This window comes from Suncus etruscus, chromosome 9, assembly GCF_024139225.1.
Source record: "Suncus etruscus isolate mSunEtr1 chromosome 9, mSunEtr1.pri.cur, whole genome shotgun sequence".
NCBI lineage: Eukaryota > Metazoa > Chordata > Mammalia > Eulipotyphla > Soricidae > Suncus > Suncus etruscus.
Window position 1 is genome coordinate 35,620,164 of NC_064856.1, and position 27,158 is coordinate 35,647,321.

Below are 27,158 nucleotides of genomic sequence, written 5' to 3' on the forward strand. Positions count from 1 at the left end.
GATCATTTTTTTTATTTCTACTTAATGTTCATATGATTGTCTGGTCTTGGTACCCTCCATTATTTCCCCCTTAGTTTGTGAGACAGAACAAGATGTTTCAAATTATGTGGTTCTGTTTGAAGGAAAGAAAAACAATAAAATAAAACAGGGCAAAATCAAACAAGCAAAAAATGGGAAGAGTCCTTCTAGAGGCTATAAATATCAATTTAAGAGAAGAAAGGGAAAAAGGAAGAAAAACATAACAATACTAAAAACATTTTTTTTAAAAATCAAATAAAAAACTCGAAAAGCACCACAGCAATAAAGACACCAACCACACAATAACCATGGTCCTGAAATAAAAACAAAGCACACACACACACACACACACAAGAAAACCTATGAAAAAAATACAAGCAACAAACAACAATAACAAAACCCCCCCAAAAAGTTAATTTGTGCTTCTCTCTTTTTTTTTCTTGCATTGGCACAGTAAATATTGGAGAAATTAGAAAGGGAATTCCCTTGGCCTAAGAGATACAGGGTTTCTCTGCCCTTGAAATAGACTGTCATGGGAATAACTACAGGCTCCATACATGTTCTTTTACTTTCCCCTTGGTCCTTTGGTGGTGTCTGGAAACTTTCTGCTCCATCGTGGATAATAAAACCCTGCCTCTGTCGCTAAAGATCTTGGTATTTACACAGATCAAAGGATTGAATTTATGATGGAGTCTTTCTTTACGATTCTAGGAGTTCTGTTCCATCACTGTTGTTTTAATCAATCTTCTGTAGTTGGTGGTCTTGGTTTTTGACCCAATCCTAAAATGAAGCATAGGATAGTCTTTTCTTATGTTTCCAGAGGAACTGCTCGGTTGCAGTTGTCTCAGTCAGACCTCTGAAGTTAGAGATCTTGGTTGTTCTACAGATCATAGGCCACGTCCTAGACTTGGGTCTTTTATTATTGGTCCCAGGAGTTCTGCCAAGTCATGGTTATCACAGTCAGTCTTTGTCTGAAATGTTTATTAAACCTCCCTTAAGTGTAATTAAATCTTCACTATGTAGAGTACTCTAAGCTAGAGTACTTTGTGTATGCCATTTCACTAGCTTGTTAAATATCATATGAAAGATCAGTTGTAGTTCTTACGTTATTTCCCATATATTTGAGGGTAGTTTCTTTTTCTCTCTTGCTTCTGGAATTTTTCTTTTTCTTTTGTTTTTAGCCTATTGGTCACTATCTGTCTTGTTTAAATCTATTTTGTTTGGTAGTCTTGAGACCTCTTAAATCTATGCAGATGCTTCTCTGAAGAGATCAAAAAAGTTCATGATGACTATTTCTTCAGCCAGTCATTCTTCCCCTTTTTCTCTCCCCTTCTATTATAGCTATGATTAAAATTCTTTTTGCTATTATCTATCAGAACTCATACAATATCTTCATTTTTTTATCTCTCTTTTCTTTTGTTACTTCTTATTTATGGCCACTACTTTATCTCCAGTATCATTTATATGGCCCTCCATATGATAAATTCTATTGTTATGGCTTGCTAATGTATTTTTAACTACTTCAATTTCATTTGTATGGGCTTTTTGATACTTTTCATCAGTTCATATTTAGTTGATTGAATTGTTCTTTTAATAATTTATTTATTAATATTTATTATTTCTTTGGTCTTCATTTGGAACATTGATTTAACTTTGTAATATAGAAATTTTGAAGCTTCATTTGAACTTGATGATTTGCCAATACTAGTGTTTCTGTTTATCCGAGCACGTGAATTCCTTTTTATATTCATTGCTCATAAAGATTTGTGAGTGCTGTGATTTGAACTTCATATTTCCGATTTTCTGAGACCAGCACTGTTTCTTTCTGTTTCAGCAAACTGTTCATTTTTATAATCTGTTAATTTTACTTTCTCGTCATAAAATACTAGCATTTTCAGTGTTTATGCAGGTTAATAATGTCTCATAATTCTATTTGCACAAATGGTAATCATGGAAGTATTTGAGTAAAGATCGCAAAATCACCAAAACGTAGTTAGTGATACTGAAGGGGTGAAATCTCATATAGATGCTAACACATCCTCAGTTTTGTGTTTGAGAGTGGGTATGACATAGTCCAAAGGAGGATGGTAGCAGTCATCTATGAGAAAGGGGCAACCGAGCATGAGAAGGATCAAAACTGTTAACATATCTAGATGACTAAAGATACTGGCACCAATAGTTCAGCAGGGTTTAAGTGGAGGGCAGTAGAAAAATTTTTCTTAATTATTAGCTAAGGAAGGATTTTTCAGTTACTTTTCAAGACATTAGTTGCAAGAATTTGAGAGAAACAATATTGAACTGGTTTACATTTTACATACTTTTATCAAATTCCAGAGAAGGAATATATAATTTATAGTAGCATAAAACAGGTCAGTGGTACACTAGAGCAAATGTATTTCTAAAATAGTAAAGGGACATTATGGAGTCATAAGATATCTATTTGGTGAGTTAAAGTAAATAGAGTACATTTTCAAAATTTATTGCAATGTACAATTAAATTTGGTTAAGTTATTATAAATCTTAACTGAATATTTTAAATATATCAAAGAAATTTTATTATTATCTATTCAAAACCAACAGTTCTAAAAGCTACATATGTATTCAACTAACACTTAGAATAGGGAAGTTTATAGATTCCCTACCCAAATTAATATTACATATTAATCATAAATATCTCTACCATTATCTTTACTGCAAAGATAGAATGACTAGGATTAAAAATACTTAAAATAGTATTTCTTCCTTAGAATATATTATAACATAGAACCAAGGCAGATATATACTTCTGCACATCAAAAAAACACAAGATTTTGTAATCTGCATTTTGATATTCTCTTGCCTTAGATCTTTTTTTCAAATCTATGATTTAGTTTACAATGAAGACATATCAAGTAATATGAGAATACAGTTAGTTGAGAGTAATTCTCTTTGGATTCTTTTCATTATTGTTGTTACTGTTTTTTTGTAGCATACTTAAAATCATATTAATATTAATGATTTTGATGTAGAAAGATGCTGCACTTTCTGTCACCACAGAACCCAAGTCTATCACTACTGTTCTCATGTAACTTCACATTTTACTTTCTTTCACCCTCCATCGCCTACTTAAGAATATTGGTTCTGTAATCAGTAGCTTCATTTGATATTGTCTGTTCACTAAATTTTGTATATGCAGCAGATAAATGAGAACATCTGGTATTTGTTTTCCATTTTTATTTAATATGATACCCTATGGTTACATTTAAGTAATATACAGTTTATCTTTCCTTGTGGCTCCAAAATTCCCTTCGTGCATATATATCCCAATTTTAGTGATTCATATGTAATTGGAAATGTGGTTTGTTTCCATATCCTCTACACAGAGCTACAATGAGCACAGGTGTTTATATATCATTTTAATGGATATTTTTGGGTTTGATGAAAATAACATAAAATGCCATCACTGGTTCATGTGGGATATCTGTTCTTTGTCAAGAAATTTCTCTACTCTTTCTGTAGTGAAATTATAATACACTGTACCATGTACTTTCTATATCATTTACAACATATCATTTATAAAATATAAATATATTAATCTATAATTAATGTAATTAACAATATATTCATTAATATATTATAATAATGGTAGATACATTTGAAAAAGTCTTAATTTTTATAGAATTTTTAAATACATACATACACACTATATGTTAAATATATATTTATGGTATATTGTGACTAAATCTTTAATGATTTTATATTTATGTTGAAAGATACTTCTATATAAATTTTAAACAGAAATGTTAGTTGCTATTAATATTCATTAAAATCAGATATTAAAAACTGAACTTTATAGAAATGTTTAATTTTATAATGAGAGATTGGCATTCTTGAAAGTAAAAGATTCTATATTTTTTTACTAAGTAAAAAATTTCTGTTAATGTAAAAATAATAATTTATTTTTTAAACACTTAGGAAATATCTTTCTTTGATAGTAATTTCTTTAAACTTTTTTAACTTTTAACTTTTTTTAGTATCTGGATCACAAACTAATTCTCTCCTCTGTTAGTTTACTCCAGAGTTTTCTGAGAATTAAAGGAAGGAAGAAAATAAAACTCATTTAATATAAAATTTTTTGAGCATGAAAAATTTAGATCATATTAAGAATCTAATTTTTAATTATTTTGAAATTTGGTAAAGTATAATGGTTCCAATAATAATAAAAAAGAAATAGACACTATTATTATTACATTATTTTTGCTTTGGGGTGAAGACTAGTTCATGCAGAGATCATGGCCCATCAATTCTATCTCAATTTCTTGCTTTTTGCAAACAAACAAGGGGGAAATGTTGTGACGCTATTCCTGAACTGCCTGGCTGAACAAAATCTGTTGAGCAACTACTCTGGGGATTCTTTTTGAGACAAAAGTTTCAGAAATACGTTCTAGAGATAGGAAAGAGGGCTCCATCTCCCCATGATCAGAGGTCTCTCTCAGGCTTGACTCTGGGTTACCCATCCTCCCTCACAGAGAGCTCTAATTGAAAAAGATAAAGCTCTTTTTATGATCCACTGTGTTATTCCCAAAACATCCTTAATCTATAAAACATTACTAATGTTTATATTTAACTTTTTCCTGCCATTTCACATCCTTAGCCGCCCATCTCTGATGTCCTGGTGCTCTGTCACCCTGCACATATCCTAGATCCTTTTGTCCTATATAAGCATTGTTAGAATGGAATAACTTTCTCTGTTCATCAGTGTTGGACTTGTTATTTCCTAGTCATAAACTAGAAGAAACATACATAATCCCAAATACATGGCAAGGTCAGCATTTGACCTTTACCACCAAGCAGACCTTATGCAGTGTTTGGGATCAAACTTAGGTCAGATACAGTCAAGGAAAAAGGTATAAACTCTGTATTATCTCTCTCTGGTCCATTCTAGATTTCTTCTTTTGTGTTCAACTGTCTAGTTCTCCTAAATATTTTATTAAAGTATAGTTCATAGAATCAAGTGGTATTCCATTATATCTTAATACATATAGTTTTTTTTAAATATAGTTGTACTTGGAGAAGAGTACTTTTACAGACATGTGGTATAAGTAATTGTAGAAATAATGATTCATTAGAATCTGAGAAACATCTTATAGAACTGGTTTACCAAGGGCAGGGGATAGGAAGCAGTGCTTGGGAGGAGACACTGAAACAAAGGTGAAGAGAAGTGGACATGCTGATTGATGGTGGGTACTGTGTTAGAATATTGTATGCATAAATCTCTTCCTTTAGCAGCATTATAAATCATGGTGCTTAAAAATAAAAAACCTTCAGATTTATAAATGGATACAATATGCTAGTAGTTTTAAACTATATTCCGTTGCTTACATATAAACTTAGATGAAAGATGCATACTATTGTATTGCCGTTTTGTATTTAATATTGCCATTAGTTTTCATACATTATTAGGGACTTTTATAGATTTTTTAATTTATTGGCTTCTATTTATATTGATAGAGGAATTTTGAAAAAATGAAAGTCATATTTGAATAATAGTTTGGTAATACAAAAATTGATTTTAATATTTTTTAGTGTCCTACTGAAACCAAAGCAACCTTTGGGGTCCACTTCAAAATAGTGGGAGACTGGACAGGTATGTAGTACTAAAGCTTTAAGATGAATTATTGAAAAATAATGGACTATACTATAATTTAAGTGTGGTAGTACGGAATCTACATAGTTTACATAAATGTTGTTTATTTTCAGTTTTTGTTTATATTTTTTTTTGGTTTTTGGGCCACACCCGTTTGACGCTCAGGGGTTACTCCTGGCTATGTGCTCAGAAATCGCCCCTGGCTTGGGGGGACCATATGGGACACCGGGGGATCGAACTGCGGTCCGTTCCTTGGTAGCGCTTACAAGGCAGACACCTTATCTCTAGCGCCACCTTCCCGGCCCCTTTTTTTTTTTTTTTTGTTTATATTTTATTGTCATTCTTGTATTATTGTCATTATTGTCTCTTGCCTTTTGGGTTTAAAACACATTTGGATTTCAGTGATTGTTAATAATAGTGCTTTTTATGTATGCAAATCACAGGCTTCTCCCTGTTTTTTAGAAGTAGAAATAATAGTGGGAATTATGGAATGTATTGTTTTAATGCTTTTAGAAGACATAGTTTTAAAATTACATGGTTATTTTTAATCTTAAAATATTGACATTGGGATTATGTCTATAAAATGTACTAATGTTTAGAATATCTTTCATGTGCTATTACATCATGGTATAGAAAATTTACATCTCTTTGGAATAGTGGTTGTTGTTTTGGTTTTTTCCCTCCCCCCGGAATAGTGGTTGTTTTTTAGTAACAGTTATACTGGTCATTATCTGGGTCATGTACTGAATTGAGTTCTGCTTAAGTAAAATAAATAATATTTATCCTCTATTTATTTTATCCTATAGGATGACTCAGGAAATGTTAGCTCACAGATGGTTATTTAAGTTAGTTATTAAAGGTTATGAGTGTAAACATAAAACAAATGTAAACCAAAAATTATTATTTTGTTTTGAGCCATAACTGACTGCTCAGAGATTATTTTTTGTTTATGCTTAGAGATCTGGTGAATTTCAGGATAATTTTATGAGTTACTAGGGATTGTAACTATGTCATCATTTGCAAGGCAAAAGCCTTACTCTCTGTACTATCTCTAGATCCCTTATAAAAAATATTGTTTGACCACATCAAATGGAGTCAAGGGATTTTTTTAAGGTTCTATGTTAAGGGATCACTCCTGGTGGGCATGCAGGACCATATGCCATGCTGTGGATTAACTGCTAGTTCGCATGCAAGGCCTACCTATTGTACTACCCTACCTATTGTACTAGCACTCTAAAACATTCTTAGATACTATTCTTTTTTTTTTAAACTATAGGGAATCAGTAGGATGTTAGAGTTAATTTGATACAGAATTGTAAGAGAAGCATCACAGACAAGATACTCTTTTGTTTTTGATTTAGTACAGATTACATATTTACAAATACTATTGTAATTTTTTGCCTTTGCTGTACTCAACTACCTCATGTGACCCACATCAAAATGCTCAAGATCCTTCATATTCATTTTCACATATTACCTCTAGTCCACTGAAGTAGTTCTCTTTTCTTGTCCCCTGTAATTTGATGTTATTATTTCTATATTCCATTGTCTAGGATTTGTTATCAGTTGATATTATCTATACCCTTATTTTGTGTTTCTACATACCATAAATGAGTAAGGTTATTGCTGTGTATTCATTTCTCTCTTGTTTATCTGGTATATCATGATACCCTTCAGTTCCATTCAAACTACATTGTTTTGCTTTTCTATCATTGGATATTTAAGTTGTTTATTATTATTAGATAAATACAAATCAAAGCAATGAAACATCATATTAAACTAGTTATAGTGACATATATCAAAATTGCTAAAAACGGTGTTGTGTACATGGTAAACAACAATGCTCATTAATTGTCATAGGCTTATTTTCTAGTTAAGCTTCTGTGGAAAATAAAAAAAAATAGTAACGAGTTTCCATATGACCCAGAGATACTATTTATTTCATACACCCCTTAAATATGAAACACACCTGTGAAAAGATATAGCACATCTATGTCCATTGTAGCACTTAAAATAATTGGTAGGAAGCATGCCACAGAAAGGGGAGGTGTAGTGAAGGTAGAGGAGGGACCACTATGGTAATGATAGTTGAAAATGATCACTCTGCACAGTAACTGGATGCTGAATGGAGGTAATTTTATATGCATGGTACTCATTCAGCAACAATTGCAAACCATTGTACCTAAAAGGAGAGAGAGAGAGTGATCAGACAAGAGAGATAGTGAGTGAGAGAGAGAGAGAGAGAGAAGGAGGGAGTAAAAGAGAAAGAGAAGAAATCATAGTGATAGGTTTAGGTGAGGGCAGAATTCAAATTGGAGACATTGATGGTGGTAAATATGCATTGGTGAAGAGATGAGTGTTGGAGAATTGTATATATGACTGAAAAATGGATAACTTTATAACGATGTATCTTATGGCTATTAAATTAAAATCTATTAATTAAAAAGAAAAATGAAATGGCTAGATTGTACTTGTAAAAAAGATACAATTTGAGCTGAATCTCGGAAGTGTCAAATGGTGAAATAAGTGGATGATTGAAATGCAGAGCATTGTCAAAAACTACGGTCAGTCAGCCATATTTGTGAAGGTCCTGATTTTCACAGGCAAAAATTTTGTTCTGGAAGGTTTCATTTAGAATCAGTTTGGTCAAAAATTTGAAAGTCTTTTTTATATATGAAATTACCAAACAGATGTTAGTTAACTTTTGAAGTATTTGGATCATCATGATAAAAAGATGTTAGCAACTTGTTAATTAGGTGAATTACAATCATCTACTGGTACTGGAAGGAAGAGGAATAGAAGTTAGTGGACATATAAGACATAGGATAAAAATTTTTAAACAGATTTATAAGGTATCAATGGGAAAAATAAACTAACTCCTGTGGAAAGTAGTAGAAGACCATTGAATGGGAATAAGTAGAATATTTAGAGGGAAACATTAAAAAGTAGTGTATATAATTTTTTTTTCTCTATAGAATATCTGCTAGCTTACAATTGAAAACTTAAAAGAAAGAACATATGCAAAATTTCACTTAATGGAAAAAAGTGAAATTAATCAAAACAGCTTTGAGCAGTAATAACCTCTGTGTAATCATAATCAAATCAGGCTTATAATATAACATATAATATAAATTTTATAATATAAAACCAAGCTTAAAAATAAGGAAAGTGTGTCACATTTCAGAGGCCATGCCTAAAATATACAAAGCCCTTAGTTTGATACCCACTACTTCATAGACCCCCCTCCAAGAGTTGAAGGAAATTGCTGTAAATCTATGGACATTTGGAAGGACAACTTTTTTTAAATCAGATTTAAATGTATAATATTCATTTGAAGAACCTTAAAAGTGATCATGTGAGCCAGAGTGATAGTACAGTAGGAAGGGTGTTTGCCTTTTACTTAGCAATTCAGATTTGATTCTCTGTATCCCACAAGGTCCCCAAGCACTGCCAGGAGTAATTCGTGAGATTAGAGCAAGGTGTGTCTCTTAGTACTGCTGGTTATGGCCCCAAAACAAAATAAAAAAGTGTTCATGTTACTCAGTTATTATAGTAAAACAATATTTTAATATGAAAATATGATACGAATTATCTTCATAGAACTGGAACTAGTTTAAGTAATCAAAATTGTGTGGCACTATTTATTAAAATTAAGTATAAAGTTATTTACCAATTTACTATTAATACCAGTAATTACTTGTAATTGATATAATTTTATATCAAACAAGCAGAATGATCACCTTAATTTAATTCATCAGAGTTTTAGAAATTTCACTATATTCTACTGTGAGCTTCTTAACAAAGATATTTTCTATTGTTAGCACCTCATTTAAAATTACTAGATTGTGGGGCCGGAGAGATAGCACAGCAGTAAGGCGTTTGCCTTTCATGCAGAAGGAAGGTGGTTCGAATTCCGGCATCCCATATGGTCACCTGTGCCTGCCAGGGGCGATTTCTGAGCATGGTGCCAGGAGTAACCCCTGAGCGCTGCCGGATATGACCCAAAACCTCCCCCCCCCCAAAAAAAAAGTAACTAGATTGTTACTTTAGTCTTCTCTAAAGGAACACATAATAGTTTTGGTTTTTAACATTTCTTTTCTCTTTTATATACTTTGCCTTTGAAATAGAAATCATATCTTTTACTCAGTGATTTTAGTTCCAGTAAGAATATTTTTAGTTAATAGACCTTTGCTGGCTTTAAATATTTGTTGGTTGAAAAGAAAAATCTAAACATTTCTTCAGATATTAAATAATTCTTTTACAGATTTTCACCACAGAATCACTAAGACTTTATGCCAAGAATTTTTTTTTTGTAAAATAGTTTGGTGCAACAATTATGTGAAGTATTTTATATTTTCAGTGTTACATATAATCATTTATTACTAAATTGATGCAAGTTTTGGATGCTTGAAAAATTTATGTATGTTAAAATTGAATAGTATAAAACAACACATATCATATTTTTGTAACCATTTAGCAAACATTTTTCTAGTCTAAAAAGGGTTAGCACATTATATGTTTTGATTTGTGCATTATAATTCAAATAATACTCTTAAAAACTACAGTGTTTGAAGTATGAACTTGCAACATATAAACTTGGTCCAAAGACTGTTCTATCCTAGTTGATTTCACTATCTGAGTTGTAACTGTCATATGAGATATGTTTACCTGTGGATATACCACAGTGGTTCATATGTAGATTCATTTAAATTCAAAATTTTCATTTTATTTAATTTTTGATGGTTTTCGCATTTAATTTTATATAATTCCAACATTTAATTCCAATGTGTATAACAAATTGAAGCTTTGTATTTCCAACAGACCTAAATTGGTCAACACTCATCAATCATTCATTATGAAAATGGCACAAAAATTCTTTAAATGGTTTCTTTGTACTGTATTTTCCGGCGTATAAGATGACTTTTGAAACCAAAAAAAGTCAACTGAAAATGGGGTGGGGGTCGTCTTATACGCCGAGTATATCCCGAAAAATGTTGCAATATGCCGCTAAACGAAAATTGTCTGAATATTGCCACAAAACGAATTTTCCAACTTGATCCTGCACCAATCACTGCAAGGCTGCTCCGACCGCCTCTCTAACTCAGCCAATCCAAGCAGGCTTTTTATGCATGCAAATTAGACAATGTTCTGGACCTGAATCTACACTGTCAAAAGACAGATTGGCCAGAGTCAGAGAGGAAGTCTATTACAGTAGAACCTTTGAACCTTTGCTTGTTGTGATTGGCTCACTGTGGTACATACAGTTGCAGCACAGGAATGTTTTGTTTGATACAGCGAATATAGGCCTAAACCTATGTTTTAACTGCAAAATTAAGGGGTCATCTTATACGCCGGAAAATACAGTACTTATCTGCAATTTACGTGTGCTTAGAATTCTGCACTTATCTTATAAAAACACCTGAGCACTTATTCACCACTTGCAAATACATAGCTTCTCTGTTACTCTTTAAGTGGCATAATAAACCATGTGATGGTTATGATGTGAAAATACATAAACCAGTTATTGAGTTGAAAAAGTTAAAAATTTAAATTTAAAAGGAAAATGGGATGTCATGATTATGCAGTGGTAACTATTATATGGTATTCAGCACTTAAGTTATTTTTTTAAGGCAAATTATAGAGGCCAGTAAGATAATAAAGCAGGCATGGTACTTGTCCTATATGCTCCCAACCAACATCCAATCTTAGTACTCCTGATGGTCCCCTGAGCCAGCCAGAAGTGATCCCCAAGCATAGAACTAAAAGTAAGTTCTGAGCACTGTCAGGTGTTACCCCCCAAAAGAATGCTGGTTTATATTCTGAAAGAACTGATTTAAGTTAGTATTAATAATTATATATATAAGATACACTGGAAGGTATAAAAGTTGTATGCCAGTCTAGTCTTTTGTTTTAACTAGGAATTTAATTATTTTTCCTATTATTACAAAAATATTATTGATTTTAGAGAACTTTCCAAACTTCTAATACTACTAACATTATTTTTAAATAATAGATGGATGTTAATGTGGGGCATGTTTATTAAAGATTGCTCCTTGAATTTATCTGCTCTTTTTATTGTCCTGGTAACTTTCTTATTTTCTTTTTTAAATTATAGTAATATATTAACTACTACATTTACTATTATTCTAAGAATCAAAATAAGGATACAGTATATTATATTGTATTTTTTTTGTTTTGTTTTGTTTTATTTTATTTTATTTTGGGGTCATACCCAGCAGTGCTCAGGGATTACTCCTGGTTCTACACTCAGAAATCACTCCTGGCAGGCTTGAGGAACCATATGGGATGCCGAGATTAGAACCACCATCCTTCTGTATGCAAGGCAAACACCTTAACCTCCATGCTATCTTTCTGGCCCCATATTGTGTTGTTTTAAACTATGTTTATCACAGGAAATATAAGGTATTATTATGCTTTTTAGTGTTGTTCACAACTTTGTTGTTGCTTTTAATCCCAAACTCTTAAGCTGTATGTTTTAGTGTGAGGACCCAGTTACTTCCACAGCTCTTACAACTGATTCTAAAGAGTAGCACTATCCCATCAAAAATAACTGATTTAAGAATTTTGTAAAGATGGAGACGAAACTTAGAATAATGATTTATAATACTGACATTTCAACACATGAAGTTCAGCAACGTAAAAATTAAGAAGTGACCACTAAAATGCAGAGGCCACTGAAATAAGAGAAGTCACATAAGGATAAACATATGATATTCATAATATTTGAATTTCATATTTTTGTACAGTGAAGCTCCATATTTTTAGCCTCATGTGATTCTACATGGAATTATTGAGTACAACTAGGTAACTTGATTGAATTTAACAGGTTATTTGTTATCATAGTTTAATATGACATTTGATATATGACCTGGGAATAATTCCATATTTTGTAGCCTTAGAAATTAAGGAAAGTAATACATTTATACTATAATTTATAACCCCATCTGTTTTTCAGCAAGAAAGTGATTTGTTTTCTCTATGGTTTCTCAGTTTATTAAATGAAATCTAAGCTATCATTTTTAGAGATGACACATCACTTATAGTGCCATAGAAAATATAAAGTCTACAGAATAAATTATAAAAATTCACTGTTCAATTTTCAATAAGGAACTTTTATGATGACTCCTTAAGCATCGTCAAAAATATGAACACAGTAGACTTACCAAGAAAGCATATGTCATTTTACCAACTCAATATACTTAAATAATTGACTTAATTTTGTATCATTACCATTTTCGAGATATCTATCTAAAGTACTCATGATTTGCTGCATTGGAAACTGAATGAATGTACTTCCTGTTCTATATAGAAGTTGTAATTTTAGAGAAAAATATTATTACTTGATGAATAATAATGACTAGGATGTGTTTTTATAAAGTTATCCAAATGAACAGAATCAAGATTTTGGGAATAGTTTTAGTAAAAGTGTTATTGTTCTTATTAGTTTTTGTCCCTGAACAAAAATAAGGATTTCATAAAAAGATTAATAGACTGAAAAATTAAAATTTTATGTTGAATGAAAAAAATTTAATAGCATTTATATTAGTGATAGTGTTCCTATTTTCTAATAAGATTTAGATTTGTAATATGTACCTTTTATTAGGTTTTAGTAACCTCGTTTTGTTGACTGACATTTTATCATAAGCTATTCTTAAATTCTGTCATATGCATTGTCTACTCTATTGATACATGATTTTGTTTATTTATTTATTATTGTTGAGTATTTAATTAATTGAACATCATATGATCTGTTGACCCATTCTTCCATTCTTAGAATAAATCCTACTTTGTCATGATATATGATAATTTTTTTAATTTATTATTGAAGCACTCTGATTTACAAAATTCTGGTTCACTTGTTTTGTACTTGAAAGTAGATTCAATTGATAGCTCATTTTCATTGCTTCTAACTGATATTTGCTTCTACATCAGTATTGAGTGTTATAATATTCAATATATATAAAATAATATATTATAGCATAATAATATGGCTATTTCTTCTTGATTACCTTGTTTATTTGTGTAAATACACTCATGTATGTACTCTTTTATGACTTTTTTTTGTGTTTTTGCACTTTTAAAACATTGTCTCCCATTTCAATTTTATTTGTTGTAATTCTTTATTCATGACTGATGGAACCTCATTTAAATTTTGCCAGTTTTTTCAATGTTCCTTTCTTGTTTCCTTGGTATTTCAATTATATTTAACATTTGTATTGTATTTACATCTGATCTATTTTTTCTACTGATGCTCTGTTTGCATCTTTCTTTTCTATTTTATTTAGATGTAGATTAAATTTCTTTTTTGAGGTATTTGTTATTTCATTATATAGATTTTTATAGCCATAAACATTCCTTTTAGTACCTTTTTGCTGCATCACATGTGCTCTGATTTTTTTCTTGATTTCATTTTTTGTTTGTTTTCAGTATTTATTTTTGTTTGTTTTGTGGGTCTCGCCTAAAAATGCTCAATCTTACTTTAGACTCTACTCAGGAGTCTCTCCTGAAATTGCTCAGAAGAACATATTTGGTGCTAAGTATTTGAGCCAGAGTCAGCCACATTTTGGGCAAGCAGCTTAGCCCCTATATATATATATATATATATATAATACTAGCTCTATTTTAAATATTTTAAAATATATGTCTCTTTATTTCTTCACAGATATACTTGGGAATACTGGTATATTGTTTATTTTTCATATGCTTATATTAATTCATAATACATATTATTACATAGCACTCTGATATGATTAAATCATAACTATTTTAACACATTTTTACCCCAGCATATGGTCTGTTCTCAGAATTTTCCATGTGATCTTGAGAAAATAAACTTATTACTTAACACTTGAGTGCTTTGTAGATGTTTTAATAAGACCATCTAATCTAATTTCTCATCAGATACCTTTTCTTATTATTTTGTTATTTTAAACTAGTTTAATATATTTTCCTTGAATTGCTGTGAGATACACAGTTACAAAGTTCTTTATGATTGAGTCATACAGTGTCCAACGCCCATCCCATCACCAGTGCACATGTCCTGCTAACATGTCCCCAATTTTTTACTGCCCTCCTACCTGCCCTCACCCATGCCTACATCTATGGTGCACATTTCTGTCCCTCTCACCTCTTTCACTCTTCCTTTTTTTTTCCTTTTATGCATCATGGTTTGCAATATTGTTAAAAAGGGAATAAATAAAATAAAAATTTTAAATTACCAGAAATAACTAATGTAAGATTTTTCAATTCAATAAGAAATAAGCTAAATTTAATTTAACCATATATACAGAAAATTAATGTTATGAATATCATTACTGGGATAACTTTAATATTACAGAATTACTGTAGTTTTCTTCTAACTTATCTTTCTGTAAATAAGTATTTTATTTTTGAATTTTACCCATTGTTGATGAGGTTCCAATATACTGAATGACTCCCAAAAAGGAGTTATCCTAGTAAAGTCTTTACTAATACTATAGAATTACTGTAATTTTTCTTTTAACCCAACTGCCTGTTTTATTTTTGGATATTACCCATTGTTAATGAGGTTACAATAAATTCATATTTCTCCCAAAGATATATGGTTAGTTTCTTTTAGAGTATACAATTTATGTCAGAAAGTAATATAGGTATGGTGGATACATTTGAACTGGAACGCAAGCATTAAAGTAGAAACCCAGAGACAGAAATGGCACTTTAAGAATAAATAATTCTAACTTAGTAATAAAGGACAGCAATCATTAGAAAATGATTTGATGTTAATGCAGTTGACCTTAGGTTTCATACAAAGAATTGGAATATCTGGAAAGATATGCAACAATTATTTTTTCAAGGAATATTAAAGTACTAATTCAAGTAAATTGAAATATTTTAACATATTCCACATGAAGTAAAATTTGTAGTTTAGTACTTTATTGTGTCTAATATGAAAATAAAAGCAAAACTCATTGATTAGCATTGTCTGTGAGGACTCTTCAAATAATGGCAAACATCTTGAGCACTATTTAGAGATAAAGCAAGTATGTCTATACTGGCAATGAATGTGGAAAAGAAAGATTAGAATGGTTAAGGAAAGCCCAATTTTGTACATTGAAACATCTTAACAAAGAAAGAAAATCCATGTTTACTTTGTTCCTGTCCAAACGCCTGTTTCATTGGCTTGGTCTGATTAGAATGTCCTTTATTTAAAACATTATAGGCTCACTGCATGGTTACTGTTCATAAGATTTAAGGGATCTGATATTGCTTACCAATATTTTTGTTTTGCACAGGGTTTTATGTGAGACAATAGCAAAAAAAAAAAAAACACACACACACACAATAGAAATCTTTGAAACTTGAAGAAAAAAGTGCCTGTTCTATCTTGAATAATGCACCCAGGGGGAGTATTATAATTTTGAGAAGAAAACTGTGTCTGCATTATTTATCCACCTGTGCCTTGATCACTTTAAGTATTTCTTTTGTTGAACACCAACATTACTAAAGATGTGTATTTGCTGTGACAAACAGAAATATAGTGTTTTTCTTAAAATGTGGACATTGGAAAGCTTAATAGCAATAAAATGTTTATCAAAATTGGCTTTATTATTTCCTTTCACTTTCAATGAATTTCTAGTCTATTTTTCTCTCAATTTTTGTTGTAGTTTGATATCTGTGACAATAGAGGCAATTTAAGTTATATAGAAAAGTTAGTTATAAACATTGATTTATAGATGCATTTAGAAAATAAGAAGTCTATTTGTAATCCCTTCTAAAGCTTCTTTGTATTTTTAAATGACATATTGGCCAGTAAGATTCAAAATATTTTTATAAGACAGACTTTATTACTAATCTTTCTATGAAAATGACATATTAAATAATTTTTCTTGTGAAGTATAGTGTTGCTTGCCTCTAGAATTTATGAAGGATCAAATACCAATATTATATATGACCAGCTGTCTTTTTTGCTTTATGATGTGTAATTCTTAGGAAGGAGGGAAGTAGGCTTTTTTTTTAAGTTGATTACAATTTTCTTCATTTGTTGCATGAATTAAGATATTGTTGTATAGTGGAAAGAACACTGGTTTATTAGGGGCCAAAGTGTTTGCACAGTGATAGGGCTCACTGATGTGGCTGACCAGGGACTGATGAAGTTTCAATCCCTGACATCCCAAATGGTTCCCTGAGCCTACCAGGAGCGATTTCTGAGTGCAGAATCAGGAGTAACTCATGAGCACCACCGGATATGGCCCCAAAACAAAATAACACAAAACAAACAAATAAGAATACATGTTTATTAACTTAGAGTTGAGTGAATTTGTTTTATTTGGGGCCAACCGAGCAGTGCTCAAGGTGTACTCCTAGTTCTGTGCTCAGCATTCTCTTTTAGGCTATGCTCAGGAAAACCTAAGTAGTACCAGGCAATGCACCTAGGTCAACCGCATGCAAAGCAAGTACATTGTTCTACCTTAACCCAAAATTACTTTCTTTTCTTGCTCTCCTGCTCTTCACATGACTTTTGTTCTGTCAGCATTACTGTTTGGTTTTGAATACATTATATTCATGGAATTTTATTTATGTCATTGCTTATATAAAACTAAGGAAATTATTTTAGAGATATTCTAGAATGTTAGGTATTTTAATTATATAAAGTAGGAATTATATGCAGTTAATTTGCCTACAGTTGAGAACATTTCAGGTGCAGAGTTATCAGACAAGTTATAGAACAGGATTTTAATGTTTCTTTTCTATGTTCTTATCTGGTTCTTTTTCATGCATATTGTCATCCTCTGAACTACAAGTGTATGGGCTTGGGCTTGGAAAAACAAATATGAGGTTTTCCTTTTTGTACTAATTTGACATTGGTCTGTTTCTCTGTGAAAAAGGTGATTATATATAGCTAAACCATAAAGCTGACTAGGTTTTATTTAGAATTTCAATGATGCTCCTTTCAATTTTATCAAGATTTGTCTATCTTCCATAGAAAAACATTGCTCTGGAACTAGATTTTCTGATTTATCTAAAATAGTCTCCATTTGAATGTCTTTGTTATTCATTTGAAAGCAATATTTTAAATAGCAACTATTGTTATTTAATATTGTGTTACCATGGTAACAAGGAACATTCACTTGATTTAAGCTTTTCATTTAAGGACATTTTCTTTATGCTCTATATATTCCTAATTACTTGGGTTGTATTACTGAAAATGTGTCTTAATTTCTCATTTGGAGGTAAATCTGTTTTTTAAAATTAGTATATATATTCTATTAATAAGGAAAATAAAAATTAAAATTTGAGAAACTATTAATTTTTTATTTCCAAGAACAGCTCTTTCTTTTCTTTATAATTTTTTTTTAGTTTGTTTTTTGCTTTTTGTTTTTGGACCACACCCTGTGACACTCAGGGTTTACTCTGCTCTGTGCTCAGAAATCGCTCCTGGCTTGGGCTACCATATGGGACACCGGGGATCAAACCAAGGTCCATCCTGGGTCAGCTGTGTGCAAGGCAAACACCCTACCTCTGTGCTATCACTCTGGCCTCATCTTTTCATTATAATTTTCTAATTGAATTCTAAATTACTTTTAATGTGCTGTCAAAGGGTTTAACTTATTTTGTTAATAAGTTGGCAATTTCTTAAGAAAATATTCATTTTTATTTACTTATGACACAAATAATAGGTACTTAATAAAATAGTTGAATTAATAAATTAATAAAATATTTAATCCATAATGTTCTACTCCTTAAAAGGCTAGCCTTACTCTGAATCGAAAATTCTTCACCATAAGAATTATTAATTATATAGGAAACAACTATTTAGCCCTACATATAAAAAGTGCTACTTTTGGTTTGATCATTTCACATATAATTTACAATTCCCATTCCCAGTTTTTTTTATTATCAAGTTGTTCAGAAAAAAGCTGATTATTTTGTTATTCCAGACTTCTCCAGTTTGTAATTATTTATTTGTCCCCCACTTATCTTTTCCTTAATATGTCTTTCTTAATTTAACACTTTTAAGATAGCTTGGCATCTATTCTTTGGTAAAAAAAAAAAAAACTGCTAAAGAAAACTTTATATATCTATCTTTTTCATATATACATATATAGAGTAGCGGTTCCTAAATACTGCAGGTATTTCTTCTTTTAAGAGCAGACATGTATATATACATATATATGCACATGTACACATACAGGTATTTATACACATGCACACATACAAATGTGCAGAGACAAATATAAATTGTGTCTCTGCATCGGTGTCTCTTTATGTTCTTCAGGAGGTTTATAGTTAACAATAAAATCTATATTTTAACTGAAGACATGTTCATGAATATTATAGTATACACATTGGTCTTTTAAACAAATATTATTCTCAGGGCTTGAGTGACAGTGCAGTGGAGAGGGTGTTTGCCTTATACTTAGCAGATCAGGGTTTAATCTCTGGCCTTCTATTCAAGCCTTGCCAGGAGTAATCCCTGAGTGCAGAGCCAGGAGTTAGCTCCAGTATCACTGGCTGTGCTCTGCACAAATAGTAATTTTCTTACTCTGGTGTATTTCTTTATTATTTTTTTTTATTAGCAGTGCTCAGGTGCTTAGGGCACACTCCTAGTAGTGTTTGGCCTGGGAAGGTGACCTAATGAAAAATTCTAAATCCACAATGTGCTTCTTTTCCACCTAAGTGCTTGGCTACCACCAGAATCATATTCACTAGTGATTACGAGACCAAGGATTGAATTTGAGCCTCATGGTACATGCCAGACAATGGTTCCTATACTTTTGTACTGTTTCCATGACCCAGAAAGTTAATTTTTTTTTAGTAGTTTGATATAGTTAGCCCTTACTTTTTTTGAAAAGCCTTTTCAAAAGGCTTATAGATTTTCTAGATATGTTTTATACAAAATGATTTAACACCATAGAGATCTTGGAATGTGTATGTAATTATGTATAAAACTTTTATCTTCTGAGTTTAATTTACATAGAAATTTCTTTCATTTAAACTTTGAAAATTATATATATTTTTTACTTTAGGCCCTGTGTTTTAAAATAGTTAATAGTGTTATATCTAATAGAATCCAGCACAGCATTCTTCCCCTTGAGTGTTGACTTCCATGCATCATTGTCTCAAGGTCCTCCACCCCTATATTCTACCATTTCCTGCTCCTCTGTAATAAGCTTCCTAGTGAAGACATATTCTCAATTGTTGTTTTCTTTCAACATTTTTTTATTTCCCCACTGTTTCCTTATTTCCCACATAATGAGAAAGATCATTGCACAATTTAATCTTAATAAGATTTTTGGACACTGGGTTGTTTCCAGATTTGCTATTGTGAATTGTGCTGCAATGAACATAGGAGTGTGTAAAAATAAAAATATCCATTCGTGAGTGACTGTCCCAGGTAACATGTTACTAATCCCTTCAGTAATGGGTCTGATGAAGCAAAGTAGCAGTGGAAAATAATACCAAGCCAGTGAGGACAAAATTTATCGGAATCAGCTTGCTTTTCACCTTAAGGCCTCTCTCTCCCTTCTAAAGAGCCAGAAATGCTTTTTCTTTTATTCTCCAGGACCAAATCTACCTGGGTGGGAGAAGGTCCTGTAATTAGGGTTGATTTTACATATCCAAGGAAAAGGTTACATGGAAGAGGAAGTCAGGGGAACACCTTTGTTTAGAATTTTGGCTAGGTTCACCTTACTGGAGTACAATAGTCATTTTTGAGTAGAGTTTTAGGGATACTGGGTTGTTTCCAGATTTGATATTGTGAATAGTGCTGCAAAGAACATTGGATTGCAGTAGTCATTTCTGAGTAGAGTTTTAGGATCTTTAGGGTAGATATGAGGAAGTGGTACTGCTGAGTCATATATGAGTCTGATTCTTAGTTTATTGAGTACTGTCCACATTGTTTCCAAAAGGTTAGAACTAATTAGTATTTGTACCAGCAGCAAATGAGGGTAATTTTCCATGAGTATTGGTTATTTTTTTTGATGGTTTCTATCTCAATGGTGTGAGATGATATATATTTGTTGTTCTGATTTTCATTTCCCTGATGATATATAATATGAAGCATTACTCATATACATTTTAGCCATCTATATGTCTTCTTTGAAGAACTCTGTTTACGTCTTCTCCCTTAATTTGTTGAGGTCAATTTTTTCTTGTAAAGTTCTACTGATGCTTTATATATTTTATATATTAATATATTGTCACATAGCTAGTGGGAAAAATATCCCAATAGTTTAAATGTCTATATTCTAGTCACTTATTTGTTGTTGTTTGTTTGTTTGTTTTTTGTTTGGGGGGGCACACCGGATGATGCGCAGGGGTTACTCCTGACTATGAGCTCAGAAATCGCTCCTGGTTTGTAGGACCATATGGGATGATGGGGAATCAAACAGTGGCCCGTCTTAGGATAGTGCGGGAAAGGCAGACACCTTACTGCTCCAAGCCACCTCTCCGGTCCCAATTCTGGTCACTTAATTTTTAATGGCGTAGAAGTTTCTTAGTTTGATATAGCCCCATTTGTTTATCTTTACTTCTATTTGCTTGGCCAATACCATTGAATCATTGAAGATTCTTCCAATGTCAATGTCATGCCATCTTTCATATTTGTTTTCTTCAGTCAAATGTATAGCTAATGTTATAGTAAGAAATTTAATCCAAATTGATTTTTCTTTTGTGTATGGTGTTATAAATAGTTTAAATTATTATATTTTGTTGTATGAGACCTGTCTTTACAATTCAATTTGTTAAAGAGCCTTTCCTTGCTGTAATAATCTAACTTCTTGCTCCTTATCATATATTAACTAAGCATATACTTGAAGATCTGTCTCTGGACTCTCAATTCTATTATTTCCTCTAATATAACCATTCTATTTAATGATGTATATCAATCCTTATTTTACTGATGTGCATTTGTGTCTAGCATAATATGTGTAAGCAATCTATTGTTTAGTTTTTCATTCAGTAAAATTAACAGTAATATATGTAATCTGCAGACTTTATCAGCTCAATTTTTCATTTGCTAAATTTTTATTTGTAGATAATTCATTAAAATCACTTTAATTAGTAGTCCATTGTGTGGATATATTGGAATTAAAATTAGTTCATTTTACTATTTGGTGAGAAATTAAGTTCTTGTATCTTTCTATAAATAATGTTCCTATGCACATTATTTTAAATGCTAACTCAGACATTTCTGAAAGTTTTTTTAAATCATATGACTGAAAATGGAGAAACATATTCATTGTATGTATAAAAGTTAAGCTTCAGAAGTGATGTAACTTTTTCTTAAATTACTATGGAATCTTGTATTTCCACATACATATTTAAGAGCTGATGTTCCAAATTCTCCTTGACACTCGATCTTTGATATTAATTTCTGGCAGTTGAACTCCACATTTGAATGCTTTCTAGTGATGGTTTTTACACATTTTTTGCATTGCCCACATCATTGATGAAATTGTGTATCTTTTGTAAATATATGTGTTTCTATTTTGAACTATAAGTTTTTATTGCTCTATAAGTTTATACTAAGATTTCTATTCTTAGAAATATTAATGACATATTAATGATATTATGAAAGTTGCATTAATGACATATATTTAAATATCCCACTGAAATAAAATCATAAATTATAAAATAACATTTCTAATAAAAAGATAAGTAGTCAAAGTAGTTAAAAGAAATATGAAACAGTTTTAGTTTGAAATATTTTTTTATAATTTTCTAACAGCACTTTGTTCATTTTATTTCTGACAGAGCAATTTCGAGATTTGCTACTCCCTCCATCTAGTCAAGACTCTGAGAGTCTGCCCTTTATTCAGTCTACAAAGTATCCCAAGTAAGTGATATTCAATGTGTTTTAGAAAGAGAAAGGTATCAGGATTGAAGTTATTTGGTATGGCATCTCTGCAGAAACAGTGGTTAAGTGATGAAGATGGGCTGTTTACCAGATGGTGATAGTGGATAGTGGGTGCATCTGGTGTGGCTTCCATAGGGCAGAGACTTGGCACTTTTATTTTGATATTGCCAGTTTTCAGCTGTTCAGCAGGTGTATTTATGATTTTTATGTCTTGGTTTACATCTTTCAAGAATAAAGTGAGTATATGGAACTAACTGAATATGATGACTACATTTGTCCAGGGAGTTTTTTCTGATATTAATTTGTTTTTCTCTGTAATGGAGATAATATGTGAAGTTTCTTTACTGATGATTCACTCTTTGAGTAGCTGTTGTTTGGGAATATATGGATTAAAAGTTACTAGCAATACAACACATGCATATTATGCAAATGAGTGTGTTGGCTTCCAGCAGAGTGTATCATCACCTGAATATGTCTTAGGGAGACCTATTTGCATTTTAATTTAACCTGTTTGAAAGGAGGCAGATAAGAATGCAGCACTCTTTTATCAGGATATTTTTATTAAGATGTTCTTATTAATACTTATATAATATTATTTAGTAATACTTATTTAAATTTTTCAAACTCTTCACATATGCTAATGTGAAGAATTGCTCTGATGAGCATTTTTATTTTCCGGGGCATTAAATGAAAGGTTACTTGTTAATGGCTTCTGAGTCATAATAACACTTTTTATAATTCTAAATAAAGTTAGTTTATTAAATGTATAATAAAGTTTGTTTATTAAATGTATTTATTTTCTTTATTTAATTTGGAGAATATTAAGTACATGTGTCTTATAGTAGTCCACTTAATTTTTAGGGTTGGAAGCAAAATTTAGATAGAGAAGATACAATAAAAATATGTTTGTGCTGTGCTTACAGAATATTGAACTAGTCCACAAAAAGTCAAGGATGAAATTCTTTTAAATTTTTTAAAATGCATAATAAATAGTATTATAAGGAAAAGAAAAAATTTTGGTAATAGACAAGTCAGTGAACTTGAATGGCAAGGGATTTGCATGTGTTCAATCCCAATTAAAATATGTCATCTGGGGGGCCGGGCGGTGGCACTAGAGATAAGGTGCCTGCCTTGCCTGCGCTAGCCTAGGACAGACCGGGGTTCGATCCCCCGGCGTCCCATATGGTCCCCCAAGCCAGGAGCGACTTCTGAACGCATAGCCAGGAGTAACCCCTGAGCGTCACTGGGTGTGGCCCAAAAAAATATGTCATCTGGACTGGAGAAATAGCACAGCTGTACAGTAAGGCATTTGCCGTGCATGTGGCTGACCCAGCAAGGACAGCACTTTGATCCCCTGACATCCCATATGGTCCTCCAAGCCAGGAACGATTTCTGAGCACATAGCCAGGAGTAACCCCTGAGCATCATCGGGTGTGATTCTAAATAGTTGGTTATTTTTTAGTTTTTCAAATATACTATCATTTACTCATTATTGGATATTATTAAATAATCTCAGACTACAATTGCTGAAAAAATTTTATGAAAGCTGAAAATTCAGTTTGCTATCTACTATTTATTGAATTGATTCACAAGATATGGGATTTTGAAATTGAGATTGTTTTTTTGTTTTATTTTTGTTTTTTTTTTGCTTTTTTTACTTTTTTTCCCAGTTGTTTTAGTGACTCTCAGATATTGAGTCTGTTTTTAAGAGATTCTATTCAGATGCAGGAATGAAGGTAAAAGATACAGAAACTTAACTTTTGTTGCTTATTCTTTATCTGGTGTCAATATTACTGACTTAAGAAGGATATGGGTTTATAACTTATATAGATTAGAGTATAACTATAAATATTCTTATCCTCATAGATGCAGCTTAAAGATATAAACTGATTGTGGATATTTGGTATAATTTACTCACAAATTACTTGCAACCACTTCATCAATTTGGATAGCAAAACATGATCCACTGTTTCTTACATGTTTGATTGTAATATCTATAAACTATTTTAAAGTACAAAATAATATTGCATAAGTCTATGTTTTCTGGTAAATAAAAGTTTTTATGGCTGCTTAATGTAAGAAGAGGAAATTATTTATGGCAAAAATCAGAACTGTTCCTCTTTGACTTGATTTGCTATCAAAGAAGGATAATAAACGTAATGCCTCACTCAAGACCATTGCCAGTGTGCTACATATAATAATTTTAAATAGTTCTATTGGGTCATAATCTTACACTGCAAAGCCTTAAATGACTTTTTCAGATTCAATCTATTCTCTGGCCTATTTTTTTATATACTTGAAGCTAGTTTGGAGATCTTCTAAAGATCTTTATTATCTCTCTTAAAATTTTCTTGTCTACATATTTTAATATACTTGTCTCTGAGCTATATAATTCTCATCTGTAATAATAAAATAACATTAAATTTAAGGAATATGTAGGCAAGAATTATGGAATATTTCATACGTATGATTTTTATTTAAATTTTGCTATTTTTGTATGAATTTAATATATTATTTCCCCACTTTTGTAGATTATAGGTAAAAATTAATGCATAAAACTCACTTAGAAAAGCTTGTGCCAGAGCAGTGGCACAAGCAGTAGGGTGTTTGCTTTGCATGTGCTAACCTAGGACAGACCTCGGTTTGATCCCCTGGCATCCCATATGGTCCCCCAAGTCAGAAGCGACTTCTGAACACATAGCCAGGAGTAACCCCTGAGTGTCGCATAGTGTGGCCCAGAAAGAAAAAAATGTTCATTCTTATAATGTAGTCTATTCACCTCCTGGTTCTGCCTAATTGTCTTACATACTCATTTAATCATCTTTCCATTCTTCCACTTATATATTCTTTAGAACATCAAATAATGATTGTTAACCAGAAGAGTCATAATTGCTAGAAATATAAATATATGAAGGTATAATATAAGGCTTTAAGGGACCTAAAGTTTAGTAATAGAAAGCAAAATAAGATTTTTTAATGATAAAGTAATTCTAGCAATGTGATAAGATCTTTCTAATACAAATAAATCTACTAAATTAAAATTGAGAAAAGGAAAAGTAATGCCTTTCTAGCTCATTAATTCAAATTCAATTCAATTTTGTCTTTTAGTAAAAGCTTGGCATCATGTGGTTTTTAAAGGGAATAAAAACCTAATAAAATATACAACATTGGAAGTGGGTAGGTCATTGATCTGTTAACTTTGGTGATCTAGTCTAGAAAATGTGTGCATTTGTGTAAATAGATATATATTGTCTATATTATTATTGTACATGATACACAGTCAAAGAGTAAAGATAAAGGGTGGAAGGAGAGCTTGTGTCACTTTTAAAGTATCTAAACTGCAATTTATATTGTATTTCATTGTGAAGATAATGGAGAACAATAAAGTTTAAACAGAGGAGCAAAGTAATTCTATTTGAATTTGTATTGGTTTATCTGGGAGTCAGTAAAGATTATAAGGTCTTATAGCTAGCTGACTAGATAGTTGAGGATTGAGGACAGTGTCACATTCAGGAGGAAGGCAATAAAGCATCACTGCTCTAGCATAAATAGCAGGAAAGAGCAAATAAATGATAATGAAGGTAGGAAGCAATCAGCAGGGTTATTTGGACTCTTGTTTAATAGACAGTTTAAGGAAGGGAGGGTGATAAAAAGCTAAGGAAATGAGAGGGAAAATAAAGAAACTCAAAATTTTACTGTGTCACAGCTTGAGTGCAGTTAAGTGGCATGTTCCCTGAGCAAGGATTTTTTTTCTATATTTTAAATGGATAGACCTTTATCCACACATAAAATACTTTAACATATATGAGAGTTCCCCCCACAATTACCAGTTCTTCAATACCAGCTGGATGTCCTGAAATTCAGTTAATTTTTAATGCTACCCAGAGTTAGTGCATACTGTACAGGTTAGTCAGGACTCAGTTCCATAATACTATCTGCCTATCCATATAGCTTTTTGATGTAGCTATAAAACAGAATTTCCTTGGATTCAAGCATTTGCAAGAAAAATTTCACAAAATTTAGAAAAACACTAATTTTACAGTGCTTCATATAATAAAATGACATCAAGTATTCTTTCCATATGTAAGGTATGATAAGGAATACAAATGACTGTTGTAGAAAATAAACAGTAAGGTCTGCAATGATCCTTTAAGGAAGAAATTCTGTTTCTATAATACCTTCTGAAATTATGATGCATTCAACAACAATGCAGCTGTACTCTTGGGGTTTTATGGAGGATTCATCGCTTATGCAAAACTTTGGACTTCTTTACAAGCCTCATTTTAATTATTCCAGAAAATAGAAGATAGACCTTAAATGAGCCAAGCCTCTTATCATGAATTGGTCCTTTTGGTGACCTGTTTCACAATTTCATCATCAAGGCTATCCTAAGAAATTTAAGTCTGACATATGTTTTCATTTTAAGATTTTGCCATCATGAAATTACAAGATTTTTAGATCCAACACTTTTGAAATATGCATTCTCATTATTGTCTTCCTACAGAACTCTTTTACTTTACTTTATGGCAGAGGGAAGGTTTCTAATAAAAACTCTTCTTTAGTATCTTTACTCCAGTCTAGATACTGCCAGCAGAACATGTTCTTCATGATAAAGGTAGCTCTGATGATGGAATATATATAAAAATTAATTATGAG

At 31.4% G+C, this 27,158-nt stretch overlaps 1 protein-coding gene across 2 annotated transcripts in view; it reads left to right on the forward strand.

Moving 5' to 3' along the window:
- NOX4 (NADPH oxidase 4) overlaps positions 1 to 27,158 on the forward strand; it is a 161,746-nt gene that overhangs the window by 89,469 nt on the left and 45,119 nt on the right. For both annotated transcript variants that reach the window (XM_049781331.1, XM_049781332.1), the window contains exons 12-13: positions 5,584 to 5,644; positions 22,400 to 22,481. In XM_049781331.1, coding sequence (XP_049637288.1) covers positions 5,584 to 5,644; positions 22,400 to 22,481 — 143 coding nt within the window. The remainder of the gene's footprint in view (positions 1 to 5,583; positions 5,645 to 22,399; positions 22,482 to 27,158) is intronic.